This window comes from Notolabrus celidotus, chromosome 20 (assembly GCF_009762535.1).
Source record: "Notolabrus celidotus isolate fNotCel1 chromosome 20, fNotCel1.pri, whole genome shotgun sequence".
Taxonomy (NCBI): Eukaryota; Metazoa; Chordata; class Actinopteri; order Labriformes; family Labridae; genus Notolabrus; species Notolabrus celidotus.
The window spans coordinates 16,077,946-16,092,366 of NC_048291.1; the positions used below are offsets into that span (position 1 = coordinate 16,077,946).

The following is a 14,421-nucleotide window of genomic DNA, read 5'->3' on the forward strand; positions in this document are numbered from 1 at the left end:
TTTCATATATGTGTGTGTGTGTGTGTGTGTGTGTGTGTGTGTGTGTGTGTGTGTGTGTGTGTGTGTGTGTGTGTGTGTGTGTGTATGTGTGTATGTGTGTATGTGTGTATGTGTTTGTATGTCTGTGATTATTATGACATGGAAAATGTTTGCTTTGTCAAATATAACAAACATGTCAGGGTCGGAAATATAATTAGCATACCGGAACAGCTACCCAGCAGTTTGTTCTCTTTTGTTTATTGGCAGCTGAAAATAAACAATTGGAAGTTCATCCAAAAAAATTATTTTATGTTTTTAAATAGACTCTACCTTGCATTCCACCTGGATGTTCTTAAAGCTAAATGTTATCTATGTAAAATCAGATTGGTAAGAAGTCCTGCTTTCAGGAGTTGAATACTACATGTCTGTTTTTAGTTATTTAAAGATTTGGAATTCTGCTACGGAAAGAAAGCCACTTTGGTGGATTAGTGGTGTTGATATTTTGTTGCATATGTGGGATAAGAATGTTTATCCTGTCATCATATATTCCCTTTAGGAGGATACAAAAGGGATGTGAAATCCAAGTACCCTTCAATGAAAAGCCTAAGGGAATGAAGGATTAGTGTCATCAAAAGCTCTGCAAGCTTGGAGGCTTTATTCTGCTCCAAGATTCCAAGTCAAGGTTTAATTTCTTCCAAGAGATGTACTGCAAAGACTTGCAAGACTTGGCAGCACTCATGTATTTGTCGCCTGTGACATCCCAAATAGAACATTGCAAGAATTTAATCTCTTTTTACAAGCCCTAAGCAGAATTTGATTCTCTAATTGTATTCATCGGAAAAACAGAACCTTCTTTTCTCTTTATTTGTCTGTCTGTTGTGATTTTAAACATATATTTGTTCTCGCATTTCCTTGCAATGACTCTTAAAGAACATGGGCTGAGATGCTCCTGGATACATCTACATCTTTGAAACAATATAAGATAAGATAATAAGATATTACTTTATTTGAATAATGTTGCCTGACAGCTACACACAGTACAATAAAGTGAAAGCATAATTCAGTCATAATACTGTAATAAACAAACAAGTAAGAAAATGTTCACCATCTGATGTCTTTATGACTCAACTCTACCAATCTTATTGCTAATATGTCCATGTTTTATTGGCTAAGATAAGATCGGCATTTAACCCTATTTTGTCATTTCAGAGAGACAACCTTTAATTCTTACACTGGTATTGATGCTTCTGCTGATGGTGTACCAAAATATTGCTCCAGAGGGAATTGCTCTACTTCTTTTGGATTTTCTTTTCTCATTACTCCAAATGAAATGTTTCAGTACATCATGAATTACTACAATGTAACTACATGAAACTATACTGCATATATTCAAAAGCTGTGTCAGGTGGGTTTTGGTTCATGATCTTAAGTGTCAGAGATAAATAGATCATCATAAGACTGACCTTTTAGATTTTTTTTTAAGTAGAAACAAGTACATCTCTTTCTGCCATCTGTCAGCACAGGCATACTCCCATTTCTATGGGGTAAAACGTATTAAAGATTAAGATTAAGTGAGAGTGTGTGTTCATTTCTGCTTTGTGAAGTAGGCAGTTTTTTATTGATGCCAAACACAGCTATGAGAATAAAGACTGGACAGGACTTTGCCCCATGAGTATGAAATGTTATTTCATTGAAGTTTACAACAACCTTTAACAAGTCAGCTAAGTTGACTGATCCAGCTATTCGTAACTGCTGTGAAGAACACAGCATAAATAAAGAAAAGAGAAAGCAAAGAATACCAAGTAGGTACATTTCATTCAAGAAAACTTAGTTTATTGACAATATATGAAGACAATTTAACAGCTTGTTCATATTGTATGAAGTCTGTCAAAATCTCCACAAGGATTTCGTCTTTTATTCAGCAGTGTCGGTCTGAAAAACAGTAAAATAGAAGAAAGAAATATTTAGCACGTACTGATAGTTAGGCCCAGTGCGCACCAGGTAATTTTCCATACAATTTCATTAGTTAACTGGTTACCTTGACATCACGGCTCTTCGCTCTCAGCTTGTTGACCTGAGACTCAGCGATGTCAGCACGCTCCTGAGATTCCTCCATTTCATGCTGAACCTTTCTCAGCCTGGACATGTGAGTGTTGGCCTGCTCCTCCTGTAAAAGGTACAGATTAAAATTGACCTAGCTATATATCTGTAATTTTCCACTGATAATGACAGGCCATATTTTGCAATTGAACTTACAGCTTCCTCAGCCTGTCTCTTATAAGATTTGACTTTAAGCTGCAGCTTGTCCACAAGATCTTGGAGTCTGATCACATTCTTCTTGTCCTCTTCAGTCTGATAAGATAAAGGTTTAAATAGACAGTAATGTAGAAAACTAAAATTAAGACAAGTTAAGTCTTGTTTTTTTCAATAGAACTTTACCTGATAGGTCAGCTCCTTCACTCTCCTCTCATATTTGCGGACTCCTTTAATAGCATCAGCTCCACGTCTCTGCTCACCCTCAACTTCAGCTTCCAGCTCACGCACCTGTGAAGTGATAAATGTTTACCAAAATGTAGTACATGTAATTCTTAATCCAAACAGAGATGTACATTTAAAGATGAGGATTGAGAGTTTTTCTATACAATACATACCCTTGACTCCAGTTTCTGGAGCTGCTTCTTGCCACCCTTCATGGCGAGGTTCTCAGCCTCATCCAGACGGTGCTGCAGGTCCTTGACTGTGACCTCCAGGTTCTTCTTCATCCTCTCCAGGTGGGCACTGGTGTCCTGCTCCTTTTTCAGCTCCTCAGCCATCATGGCAGCCTGAGATGTTGGTAGAGGAAGATAATAATTTAAATTCTTGTCATAAAGAGTCAAGTGTTGAACATTAACATTGGAAATCTTTAGTGTGATGGTAAAAAAAGAAGACTTAGACATAAACTCACATCAGTGATGGCCTTCTTGGCTTTCTCCTCAGCATTTCTTGCTTCCTGAACAGCATCATCCACCTCACCCTGAACTTGGACAAGGTCAGTCTCAAGCTTCTTCTTGGTGTTAATAAGACTGGTGTTCTGGATTTCAATGAGAGTCAAATTTATTTGCTTTTGATAGCACAGAACAAAAAGCCTATGTGTATGTTTACTATGTAAGAAAGATTTTTGTAAATAATTTTTTGTAAACCTGAGAGTGAAGCAGTCCGACACGCTCACTGGCATCAACCAACTCCTGCTCAGCCACTTTGCGTCCTCTCTCTGTCTGCTCCAGAGCAGCTCTCAGTTCCTCAATCTCAGCCAACATGAGGCCATTTCTGCGCTCCACCATGGCAACCTGCTCCCTCATGTCTTCCTGTCCTCTGAGAGCATCGTCAAGGTGCAGTTGGGCATCCTGAAAACAGTAGAAAAAAAACAATCAACAATCTGTAAGAACTCGTTCTTTGACCTAGTAACCATACAAAACTTACCTTGAGCTGTCCCTGGACATTCCTCAGTTGTTTCTGGGCCTCAGCAGCCTGCCTGTTGGAATGACTCAGCTGGATCTCCATCTCATTCAGGTCTCCCTCCATCTTCTTCTTGACTCTCAGGGCATCATTCCTGCTCCTGATTTCAGAATCCAGAGTACTCTGCATGGAGTCAATCACTCTCTGGCTGTTCCTCTTGATCTGCTCCATCTCCTCATCTTTCTCTGCCAGCTTCCTGTCAACCTCCCCCTTGATCTGGTTGAGCTCAAGCTGAATACGGAGAATCTTGGCCTCCTCATGCTCCAGTGTACCCTTTGTTTAATTTCAAAAATTTGATTGGATTAATAGATGAAGGTATATTTCCTATAAAAATACTACACAGTGGGAGGCAGAAATACTATAACGATAAGGACTTTTATCACTATAAAAACACAGGTTTGATTGGTCCAACTCATGGTCTGACTGATATATATGTTGTTTCTTATAATCCCCTTAAACTCCTGATGTTGTTGTACCTCAGCTTCCTCCAGTGCTGACTGAATTTCAGCCTTCTCAGTCTCAATTATCTTCTTTGATTTCTCCAGCTCATGGATAGTCTTTCCAGTCTCCCCAATCTGTTCAGTCAGGTCAGAGATCTCCTCTGAAGAGCAATCAAAACCAGAGTAAAGTTTAATGGTGAACAATAAGATGATATTAGGAAACTGAAATTTTAAGTGAAAGGCTCAGAATAATTTTGTGATTTTTTGTAGAACAGTTCTCTTATAGTTTGGTGTTTGCAATGAAACATTAACAGATATGAATGCAAGCAGCTCTGACACCACACAGGTACTAAAGCCAAACTTGTGAAAATGATCGAAGTGAAATTTTTCATTTCAGTCAGATTGACATACGCTGCAGGTTCTTGTTCTCTCTCTTCAAGGTCTCCAGGTGATCCAGAGACTCCTCATAAGAGTTCTTCATCTTGAACAGTTCAGTGCTGAGAGAGCGAGACTCCTTCAGGGCTCCTTCAAGCTCTGCCTGGCCCTCCTCATACTTCTGCTTCCATTCTGCCAGGACCTTGAATTATATTGACAAATTACAACATTTTACTACAAATTATTTTTTTGTTTCACTGCAAATAATGTTGTCTGGATATTCTGTTACCTTATCAAAGTTCCTCTGCTTCTTGTCAAGGTTGGCAGCCAGAGAATTGGCTCTCTCCACATCAATCATGAGGTCCTCCACCTCACCCTGCAGCCTCTGCTTTGTCTTCTCCAGAGAAGCACACTTGGAGTTCACAGCCTCAATGGATTCCTCTGCATCCTGCAGACGCTGGGCAAGCTTTTTCCTGGATGAAAAATATTTTTTGATAATTGTTTGTTAAGTTGGTAGAATAATAACCGACCATTGTACAACTCCATTCATTTAATAAAAAATTTATTGATTTCACACTTTGCCTCCTCCAGCTCCTCAGTGCGCTGGATAGCATCAGTTTCATATTTGGATCTCCACTGAGCCACCTCACTGTTGGCCTTTGACATTCCTCGCTGCAGCTCACACTTGGCCTCCTGCTCCTCCTCATACTGCTCTCTAAGCAGATCACAATCGTGGCGCGAGGATTGAACAGCATGGGCGAGGGCGTTCTTGGCCTGTCAAGATGGCGAAACCTTATGAATTGACTCATATATCATGCTTTGATAGTCATTATAAAAATGTCCAATCATCTTGCACAGGAAGTTTTTTTAGTATTATTTCTCATTTATGATATAGTGTATTTTGTGAAGAATGTGTTCAATACCTTAACTTCTTCCTCAATGTGCCTCTTGAACTCTTCAATCTGCTGAGTGAAGGCCTGCTTGCCCCTTGTCAGCTGGGACACAATAGATTCTTTCTCCTCAAGCTGGCGTGAATACTCACCTACATGACAATTCATGCATTGCATATAGTTAAATGATAAAACCATCCACAGAGTGCCTATCATCATGAACACACTGATGACTTACCATTCTCTGTCGACAGTCTGGCCTTCTGTGCATTAAGGTCATTCAGCTGTCGGACATTCTCATCATTTTTGGATTTCAGCTCACTCAATTGATCCTCAAGAGTTCTGCACATTTTTTCCAAGTTACCCTATTTACATCAATTCATGAGACATATTAAGTTTTTTTGTCAATTCAAAGCTTCTGTTATATTTCTTTTTTTTTGTTTTTACGTTTTATTCAAAATAAATGTACTGTGTACTACATATGCTACTTTTTGTCAAAAGATACTGTTGTATCTGGTATAGTTATGTTAGTTTTATTACATTTAAGTAAGGTACTTTGCTTTTATCTTCGATTATAAAGAACTACCGGCAATCACCTTAGCTTTAGCAACAGACTCCATGTTGCTGGAGAGGTCATCAATCTCCATCTTGTACTCGCTCTTCTCCTTCTCCAGCTTCTGCTTGACACGCTGGAGGTTGTCGATCTGCTCTCCCAGTTCTGCAACACTGTCAGCCTGCTTCTTGCGCAGAGCTGCAGCAGTGGATTCATGCTGCAGGGTGGACTCTTCAAGATCACGACGCAGCTTCTGGAACTCAGCCTCACGCTTCTTGTTCATCTCAATCTGAGCAGATGTTGCTCCACCAGCTTCCTCAAGCCTCTCACTGATTTCCTCAAGCTCCCTAGAGAGGTCGGCCCTCTGCTTCTCCACCTTAGCCCTCGCAGCCCTCTCAGCCTCAATCTCTTCCTCCAGCTCCTCAATACGAGCCTAGATTTGATGATAGCAATATTAAGAAGGGTTTTTATCCAGAAAGTAATGTTTGTTTACACTTTTCTGAGTCAGTTGTGTAAATCAAATGTGCACCTGGAGCTCTTTGATCTTCTTCTGGAGCTGAGCACCAAGGGACTGTTCATCCTCAATCTTGCTGAGGAGCTGACTGATCTCAAAGTCTTTCCTGTACAAGAGAACGGGAACATTTTCAGCATTAATCTCTAGATTACTTGATTTAAGATTATTATTTGAATCATGGTAAAAGTAAAATCTTAGGTGGGAATTCACTGGGAATGGATGGCAGAAGTAAAAACAGCAAAAATTACTTCTTGATTTTCTCGTCAGATTGCTGTTTGTCATTCTCCAGATCCATTATGGACTCCTGGGACAACTTCAGATCTCCCTCAAGCTTCCTCTTTGCTCTCTCAAGGTCCATGCGGAGCTTCTTCTCTTGCTCCAGGGATCCCTCGAGCTGTCAGTATAAAGTTGCAATTCATTTGAGGTTGATTAAAGACAAATATCAATGCTGATACTCATTCATGTCATTATGGGTGAAACCACAAAAGTAGTTATTGTCTTACATCGTCCACTTGCTGTTCCAGCTTAGTCTTGGCCTTGGTCAGAGTGTTGACTTTGTCCTCCTCTGCCTGAAGATCATCCAGGGTTTGCTGGTGACTCTCTTGGAGGGCTTTCTTCTCCTTTGATAACTTGGCAATGGTCTCATCTTGAGATGCCATCTCTTCTGTCAGGTTTTTCACCTGAAAAAGTCAGAAACGAACATTATTAAAAATCAAAACCTTGACATTGATTTTTTAACGTTTTAAACACTGATGGTATCACTTGATCATTTTGCACCAGAGTACACTTCAGAAAATGTTGACCTTGTTTTCTGTGGCATGTTTCTCCTTCTCCACTTTAGCCAAGGTGAGCTCCAAGTCATCAATGTCTTTCTTGAGCTCAGAGCATTCATCCTCCAGTTTCCTCTTCTTGGCTGTCAGCTCAGCATTCATTTCCTCCTCATCCTCCAGCCTCTCAGCTGTCTCTTTGAGTTTGGCCTCTTGCTGGATCTTACTCTTAATGAGCCCCTCACACCTTTCCTCAGCATCAGAGAGGTTGTCAACTTCCTAAAGCACATTTTGAGATAGGTATGTTTTTTTTTCTTTGGTTAGGGATTTCATAAATCATTTATTTCAGTAAATTTCAATGCACTATTTAAAATAACTACAGTATTGCACACGTGTACCGCAATCTTATTGCACACAGTATTGCTAATAAGTAAATATAAAAAAAATCACGTTTGCTCTTTTAGACTTACTGAAGCCACTTGCAGTTGCAGGTCATTCTTTTCCTGCAGCAGAGAAACCATCTTTTCCTCAAGTTCCTTCTTCTTGGCCAGGGCAGTAGCCAGGTCGGATTTCATCTTGTCATAGTTCTCCTTCATCTGCTGCAGCTCCTTCTCGGTCTCAGCACTCTGCAGAAGAGGCTTGATCTTGAAGTACAGTTTCAGCCATGGCCAATTTTTCACATTCATGAAGGATCGGACGTTGTACTGGATGGTGAAGATTGATTCTCTGGAAAATTGGAGAGATAAAGTGTCATTTCTGAAACATGACTCAAGAGGAAAACTATTTAACAAATATATATAAACTTTACCAAATAACTCAGCAGCAAGAGTAAACTGAGTGTACCCTTTAATAATCGTACCTCCTCTCCATCATCTTAACAAACTCTTTCCTCATGATGTATCCCCTGCAGAGGGCCTGAGTCATGGTCACCAGTGCAGCCAGTTTCTCATCTCTCATCTCCTCCAGGGTACCCAGCAGACCGGCTTTGAAGAACACCTATGTAGTTTCATATAAAAACACAAGTTAACACATATACAGCACAAGTACTACAAAATTCATGTCCATGAAAACAAACCTTTGTGTGTCCAAACTTGTACTGAGTGTGGTCCACATCAATGGAGCCAAGCAGCTTCTCTGAAGCTTTCTTGTTGTCAATGAACTGTCCTTCAGGGATGACACTGGCATTCAATACTTTGTATCTGCAAGACATAAGTACATTGTTAATATGAAAATATTTTAAATTTTCAAATTAATCAAGAACTGAGCAGACTGTCCAAAAATAGACTCAGTTTTGACAAGACTGTTTGCGTACCTTCTCAATAAGCTCAATGCAGGCACATGTATTTACATAACTGCTCATCCCAATGTGTTTATAACACCATAGTAGCTTTACTTTCTTCTACTGAAAAGTTACCTCTGCTTAAAGTCACCATAGAGGATTCTGCTGGGGAAGCCCTTTCTGCAGATCCTGATTCCTTCCAGCACACCGTTACACCTCAGCTGGTGGATGACCAAGAAGTTCTCCATAAGACCTGAACATTACAAATTTATGTTTGTTAAAATGTTCTTAAAACGACCATGTATTTCTCAAAACTTGTTTATGCTCTTCTCACCTGGAGTCTTAGATTCATTTGGAATCAAGCATCGCACAAAGTGAGGGTGAGTGCTCCTCAAGTTGGTCATCAGCTTGCCCAAGTTCTCCTGTTGTTAATCAATACAAGAAAATGGATAATTGATTATTTGAGTTGAGGTTCTTAACTGTTATGAACTGTTATAAGATATGAAACAATACGTACTCTGAAAAGAGCGGACACAGTCTGGAAGGAACCACCCTTCTTCTTACCACCCTTTTTACCAGCAGCCTCTGTTAAAAATATGCATGATGATAATTCATTTTGTGGGGGTTAATTAACTTGTAAAGGCTTTCAAGCCATTTGCTTTGAAGACAGTGGATTATATGAATTCTGAGTCAGTTCAAAAGAATCCATCCTCTTCACTTTTCCTATTACCACCACTAGAGACCTCTGTTTCTATAACAAATTGCATTTGTCACTGAATGATTGTTTCAATGCTTCGGTTTATGTGTACAAAGGAACTACATTTAAATCAAAGTACATATTGCTTGTTTTGGCTGTTTAGATTCTTACCCTCAGCTCCTCCATGAGAAACATACAGGAAACACAGCAGTTTGTTTGCAGACTTCTGATAGAGCTGAACGACAGAGTCATTCAGTGGGTCCTTGTTCTTGTCCAGCCAGCCATTGATATTGTAGTCCACTGTACCAGCATAGTGAACGAGGGAGAAGTGAGCCTCAGCCTTGCCCTTTCCAGGCTTTGGTTTCTCAAAGGCCTTTGTTTTGCCAAGATGCTGGTCATGTAGCTTGTTCTTGAAAGTTGTGTCAGAGGCCTTGGGGAACATGCACTCCTCTTCAAGGATGGAGAAGATGCCCATTGGCTGAAGGAAATATTTTTAATATTCAAATTAATCAAGAACTGAGCAGACTGTCCAAAAATAGACTCAGTTTTGACAAGACTGTTTGCGTACCTTCTCAATAAGCTCAATGCAGGCAGCCAAGTCCATACCAAAGTCAATGAACTCCCAATCAATGCCTTCTTTCTTGTACTCCTCTTGCTCCAGGACGAACATGTGGTGGTTGAAAAACTGTTGCAGTTTCTCATTGGTGAAGTTGATGCAGAGTTGCTCCAAGCTGTTGAACTATAGATCAAAAAGGTATTCAATTTCATGGTTATTTAGGATTGAACTTAAAAAATACTCAGGTATTTTTTAACAACTCACATCAAAGATCTCAAAACCAGCAATATCCAAGACTCCAATGAAGAACTGTCTTGGCTGCTTTGTGTCCAGCATCTCATTGATACGGATCACCATCCACAAGAACATCTTCTCATAGATAGACTTGCACAGAGCGCTGACAGAATTGTTGACCTAGAATAAAGAAAAAGGGACATTACTTCTCAGATTCATATTCATATCAATGTACTAATTCTATACTTTTTAATTCATCTCTATTTATTACCTGTGGGACGGTCTGACCTTTGGTCACCATCTCATTTCCAACCTTGACTCTTGGGTAGCACAGAGCCTTCAGCATATCAGCTGAGTTCAGGCCCAAGAGGTAGGCGATTTTGTCAGCCACTGATAGAAAGAGAAACAAACACAAAAAATATGCATTACCTCGTGTCACCGATCTGTACATACCGGAACACTTGCATGAACTCAATGCGTTATTTTAACAATTACCCTCAGTGCCATCAGGCTCAGCCTGCTCCTCGCGCTGCTTCTGCTTGAATTTCATGTTCCCATGATGCATCACAGCACCAGTCAGCTTGTAGATGCCAGCTTTCTCTTCATTAGTGAAGCCCAAGATGTCAATTGCACTCTGCGATATATAGGAAGCAAAGTTTTTGATATCTAAAACTTTTTCTTCAGTTCATCATCTACATAACCAAATAGTTGTCTTACATCTGTAGCAACAAACTCCTCAACATCATCAATGCTCTTGACAGTGATTTCACCCTGACTGATCATATGGTAGTCATAGGGGTTTGTGGTGATCAGAAGGGCCTCTGGAAGAAATTACAGGAAATGTAAAAGTTGAAAAATTGTCTTATTTATCTCACATATTGTTTATATTTTGTAGTATTTTACCCAGGAGCTCAGGCTTGTGGCCTGTCATCAGCTGGTAGAAGATATGGTAGCTCCTCTCAGCAGACAACTGGAAGGTTACACGAGACTTCTCCAGCAGATCTTAACACAAATGAAGGTAAGATCACAATGTGGCAACAAATGTTTCTGAAGCTTTTCTAACATAGGTGAGGGAGAAAAATGCAGAAATTACTTACATGTTTCAATATCAGCTGAAGAAAGTTTGCCTGAGGTCCCGAAGTGAATTCTGATGAATTTACCCTAAACATGTGAGTTTAAAGTTTTTATAAGCATGATTGTGAATATGTAGTCACATCATATCATATGCTTTGACCCTTTGAACACTTACAAAACGAGAGGAGTTGTCATTCCTCACGGTCTTGGCATTACCATAAGCCTCCAGCAGAGGGTTAGCTGCAATGATTTGATCCTCCAGCGAGCCCTACAGAACATTTTGAAGTATTTGTTGATAGTTTTTCCATGTCCTAGATGACTGTGAACCTTCACAGACTTGATCATTGTTCTTTTCCAACACGCCTTCATTAGGCAGCCATTTTTACCTGCATTTTGCCTGGTGCCTCAGCCTTCTTAGCTCCAACCACCGCAATTGTTGCAAAGTACTGGATGACACGCTTGGTGTTGACAGTCTTTCCTGCACCAGATTCTCCACTGAGGAATGCAAGAGAACATTGAGTCATATATCATATATCACTGTTGCCTCTTTTTTAATTTGGCAAGTTGTATCTCACTTACGTGATAAGAATAGACTGGTTCTCACGATCTGAAACAAACATAAAGTGTCAAGGAATACCATACGTTGTCCAATTTCCTATCTGTGGCGTTTTTTTGTTTTTCAACAGCAGGTATGATGCATTGTATTTTAAAATGACATCTTACCAGTGAGCATGAACTGATAGGCATTGTCAGAGATGGAGAAGATGTGAGGTGGAGCCTCAATTCTCTTCTTGCCTCTGTATGCTTCAACAACCTGAGCATCGTACACGGGAAGCCACTTGTAGGGATTCACGACGACACAGAACAGGCCAGAGTAAGTCTGAACAAGAAAAAAATGAAAGTTTGCTTCATCCCTTCTGCATATGTCTTGCTGTATACTATGTATCTTAAATCAATCTGAATTTAATTTAGAGTACTGGCTGTAGAGAAACCACCTCTGCTACTGGCACAAGCATCTCCTTTTCTCATCTGAACGTTCATGCAAACACTCACGTAGATCATCCATGATGCATAACGCTCTTTGAGGTTATACAGCACACAAGGCTCATTAAGGTGGGTCATCATGGCCATGTCCTCAATTTTGTCATACTTTGGAGGATTCATGGGATGGATTTCATCTTCTTTCACAGTGATGGACTTAATGAGAAATGCAATAAAAGAACTGTTCAATTTTACAATATCAATATTTCAAATAATCTTAAATGGGATGGATGTCATTCACTGTTTACAGAAAATGAAAAGTGTCATTCATCTACCTTTCCTGAGAGTGTGTCAACCGTTGCTTTGCCACCCTCTTTTTTGACAAGTTTGCCCTTAAGATACATCTCAGCAGGTTCAACCACAAAGTAAGCTGTTTTGGCATCAAAAGGAGTGTTCTGAGCCTCTATCCTCTCCCTCTCAGGCTTGCGTAGATATATGGACGCAGGCCCATACTGCTGCATTTCAGCGTCTGAGCTCATGATGGCACTTTCCCGGACTTTAAAGAAGAGAAAGACTTTTAATCACTTTGGATATACTGTTGTGTTATATTTTAAGTACTATTGTGTAGGTTATGTTACTGCTTAGAGTTTTACCTCAGCTTATCCAAACTGAGTGGCACTGATCTGTTGTTGTCTGGATGCTATCAAAGAAAGATTCAGGTGGTTAACCAAGTGGATACAAATATATTTGACAGACTAAGCCCCACAAACAGTACAGAGCAGTTAAACTGCATGTGTCTAAATCAATTTTTTAATTTTCTGTAATCTCAAAACATTTATCACTGCATTATTCTTTTTTATTATGTGTTTTTTGTTTTGCCTACAGAACTTCAATGCCATTCCAATTCCTGCTTTGACCCAAAAGGAGCTATTAGAGCCTATTGTGATGTGAATATATTTGCTAATTAAAGCTGATTTGTCTTGCATTTCCCCTTTAGTAACTCCAGCTAAACTTTTCCCATACTACTGTGAAAACCACCGCCATTGCCTCTCTAGTGATTCCAAAAATATTTTAATTACTTGAATAAAACCAAATAACATATACAATTCAAAAGCTTTTTTAAATAACCCACAGTATACTTGTCTCAGCAGTGTTGTAAGTAAACATTCTAAATTATTAAAATTATTGCCTAAAGATACCAAGAAACACTGATCAAGAAATTATATCAATGAAATCTGTTGTAAAAGCAAAAGTAGATAAGCACAAACACACTCACAAAGCACTAACCTGGGATGTCTGTCAGTTCGCAGAGGATTCTGAAGCTACTGCTTTTATAGAGTGTGGAACTGCCTTGTCAGCAACAATCCACCACTCCATTTGGTCAAGCATCCCTGTCATCAAACCTATCTTGTAACATTGGGAGTTTAGAAAGCTTTTTTTGTGTCGAAGATAGACATGGAGTAACAGTTGAAATAGCAATAATTACATTCTATATATGATACATTCTTTAAGATGGGCAATTATATTGAAACACCACAGAATTAATAACCACCTGTTTAAATCATCAATAGTGAGTGTTAGTGAGATGAACTCAAATGTCATTGGTTTTGAGTTTCAGAGCTTATCCGTATTTTGAATATTTGAAATCAGTAAAATTAAAATCATTAGTATGTCACCAACATTTATAAAAATTACACTTGGAATCTTAACTTAAAGTCCCTTATACTAATGGTAAATTAAAATTGACTCGTATCCCATTTTAACTTAGTAAAATGTTGCATGTTTTAACAGGAGAACTGGACTAAGCTCTGTTCCTGCAATAAAGCTTTCGATGAAGGTTGTTGGTGTCTAAAGTATGTCCCAAAATAGATGTTGTGCAAAGTTTATACACATTTTTTTCAAACCACTTATTTACTTCAATGAATAATTTACTTAAACTTAGATTGTGAGTTAAGCGAGAAGGATTTTATCATTTTATAAACAGGAGTTGTCTCTTCTTACTCCTCCAACTAAACAAGTCTATAGCCAGGAATGGAACTTAATTTTGGAGAAGCATCCAAGTGGTGCTGGTATATGGTTGCAGGGAGAAGCCACATCTCATATTCCTCGAGTTAATCAGAATGTAAGGCCCTTTCCATAAAGTTCAAGTGGTATTAACCCTTGCCTTAAAAGGACTAGAGGAACATTTGCCAACCCCTCTGAGATAAGACCTATTATAAGTCCCACTCACATGTCAAAGATCTTTATCCCCACGCTACACAAGATGTTGTTACTGTTATAGGAACATAATGTCCTAGAAAAACTATGCGACTCTGGTTTTGAGACAGTGTTGGCATGATTCATTATGAAATGACCTTTTTGGCAGCTGTCTAAATGTCTTTGTGAAGTTCTGACATTGTGTTATGAAGTAATAATTATAGTTATTTAATAAAGGTTTAAAGCTGTTGACTTTCAATCTTATGTTACAGCTCTTTTGGAACGCTAGAAAATAATTAACAATAGAAATAAAACTTTATTAATAAAGCACCTTTGTACAGGGGCAATAGTTTTAAGGTGTTTTAACCCTCAAAAAGATTATGAAATGAGA

General features: G+C 39.1%; 1 protein-coding gene across 1 annotated transcript; it reads right to left on the bottom strand.

Moving 5' to 3' along the window:
• Positions 1 to 1,809: 1,809 nt before the first annotated feature.
• Positions 1,810 to 12,373, bottom strand: LOC117831897 (myosin heavy chain, fast skeletal muscle-like). The gene is made up of 39 exons (XM_034710791.1): positions 12,170 to 12,373; positions 11,907 to 12,050; positions 11,577 to 11,733; positions 11,433 to 11,460; positions 11,240 to 11,348; positions 11,029 to 11,121; positions 10,877 to 10,940; positions 10,683 to 10,781; positions 10,497 to 10,600; positions 10,275 to 10,413; positions 10,051 to 10,169; positions 9,810 to 9,959; positions 9,558 to 9,728; positions 9,161 to 9,467; positions 8,810 to 8,877; positions 8,627 to 8,714; positions 8,428 to 8,545; positions 8,089 to 8,212; positions 7,873 to 8,009; positions 7,484 to 7,739; positions 7,050 to 7,292; positions 6,750 to 6,926; positions 6,495 to 6,640; positions 6,262 to 6,352; positions 5,776 to 6,165; positions 5,418 to 5,544; positions 5,213 to 5,331; positions 4,867 to 5,063; positions 4,579 to 4,762; positions 4,326 to 4,491; positions 3,951 to 4,075; positions 3,439 to 3,747; positions 3,159 to 3,362; positions 2,924 to 3,049; positions 2,631 to 2,801; positions 2,419 to 2,523; positions 2,236 to 2,331; positions 2,018 to 2,146; positions 1,810 to 1,911 (listed from the first exon to the last, which is right to left on the bottom strand). The coding sequence occupies exons 1-39, from the start codon at positions 12,371 to 12,373 to the stop codon at positions 1,894 to 1,896; spliced, it is 5,802 nt and encodes a 1,933-aa protein (XP_034566682.1). The 3' UTR covers positions 1,810 to 1,893.
• Between the last annotated feature and the right edge of the window lie 2,048 nt (positions 12,374 to 14,421).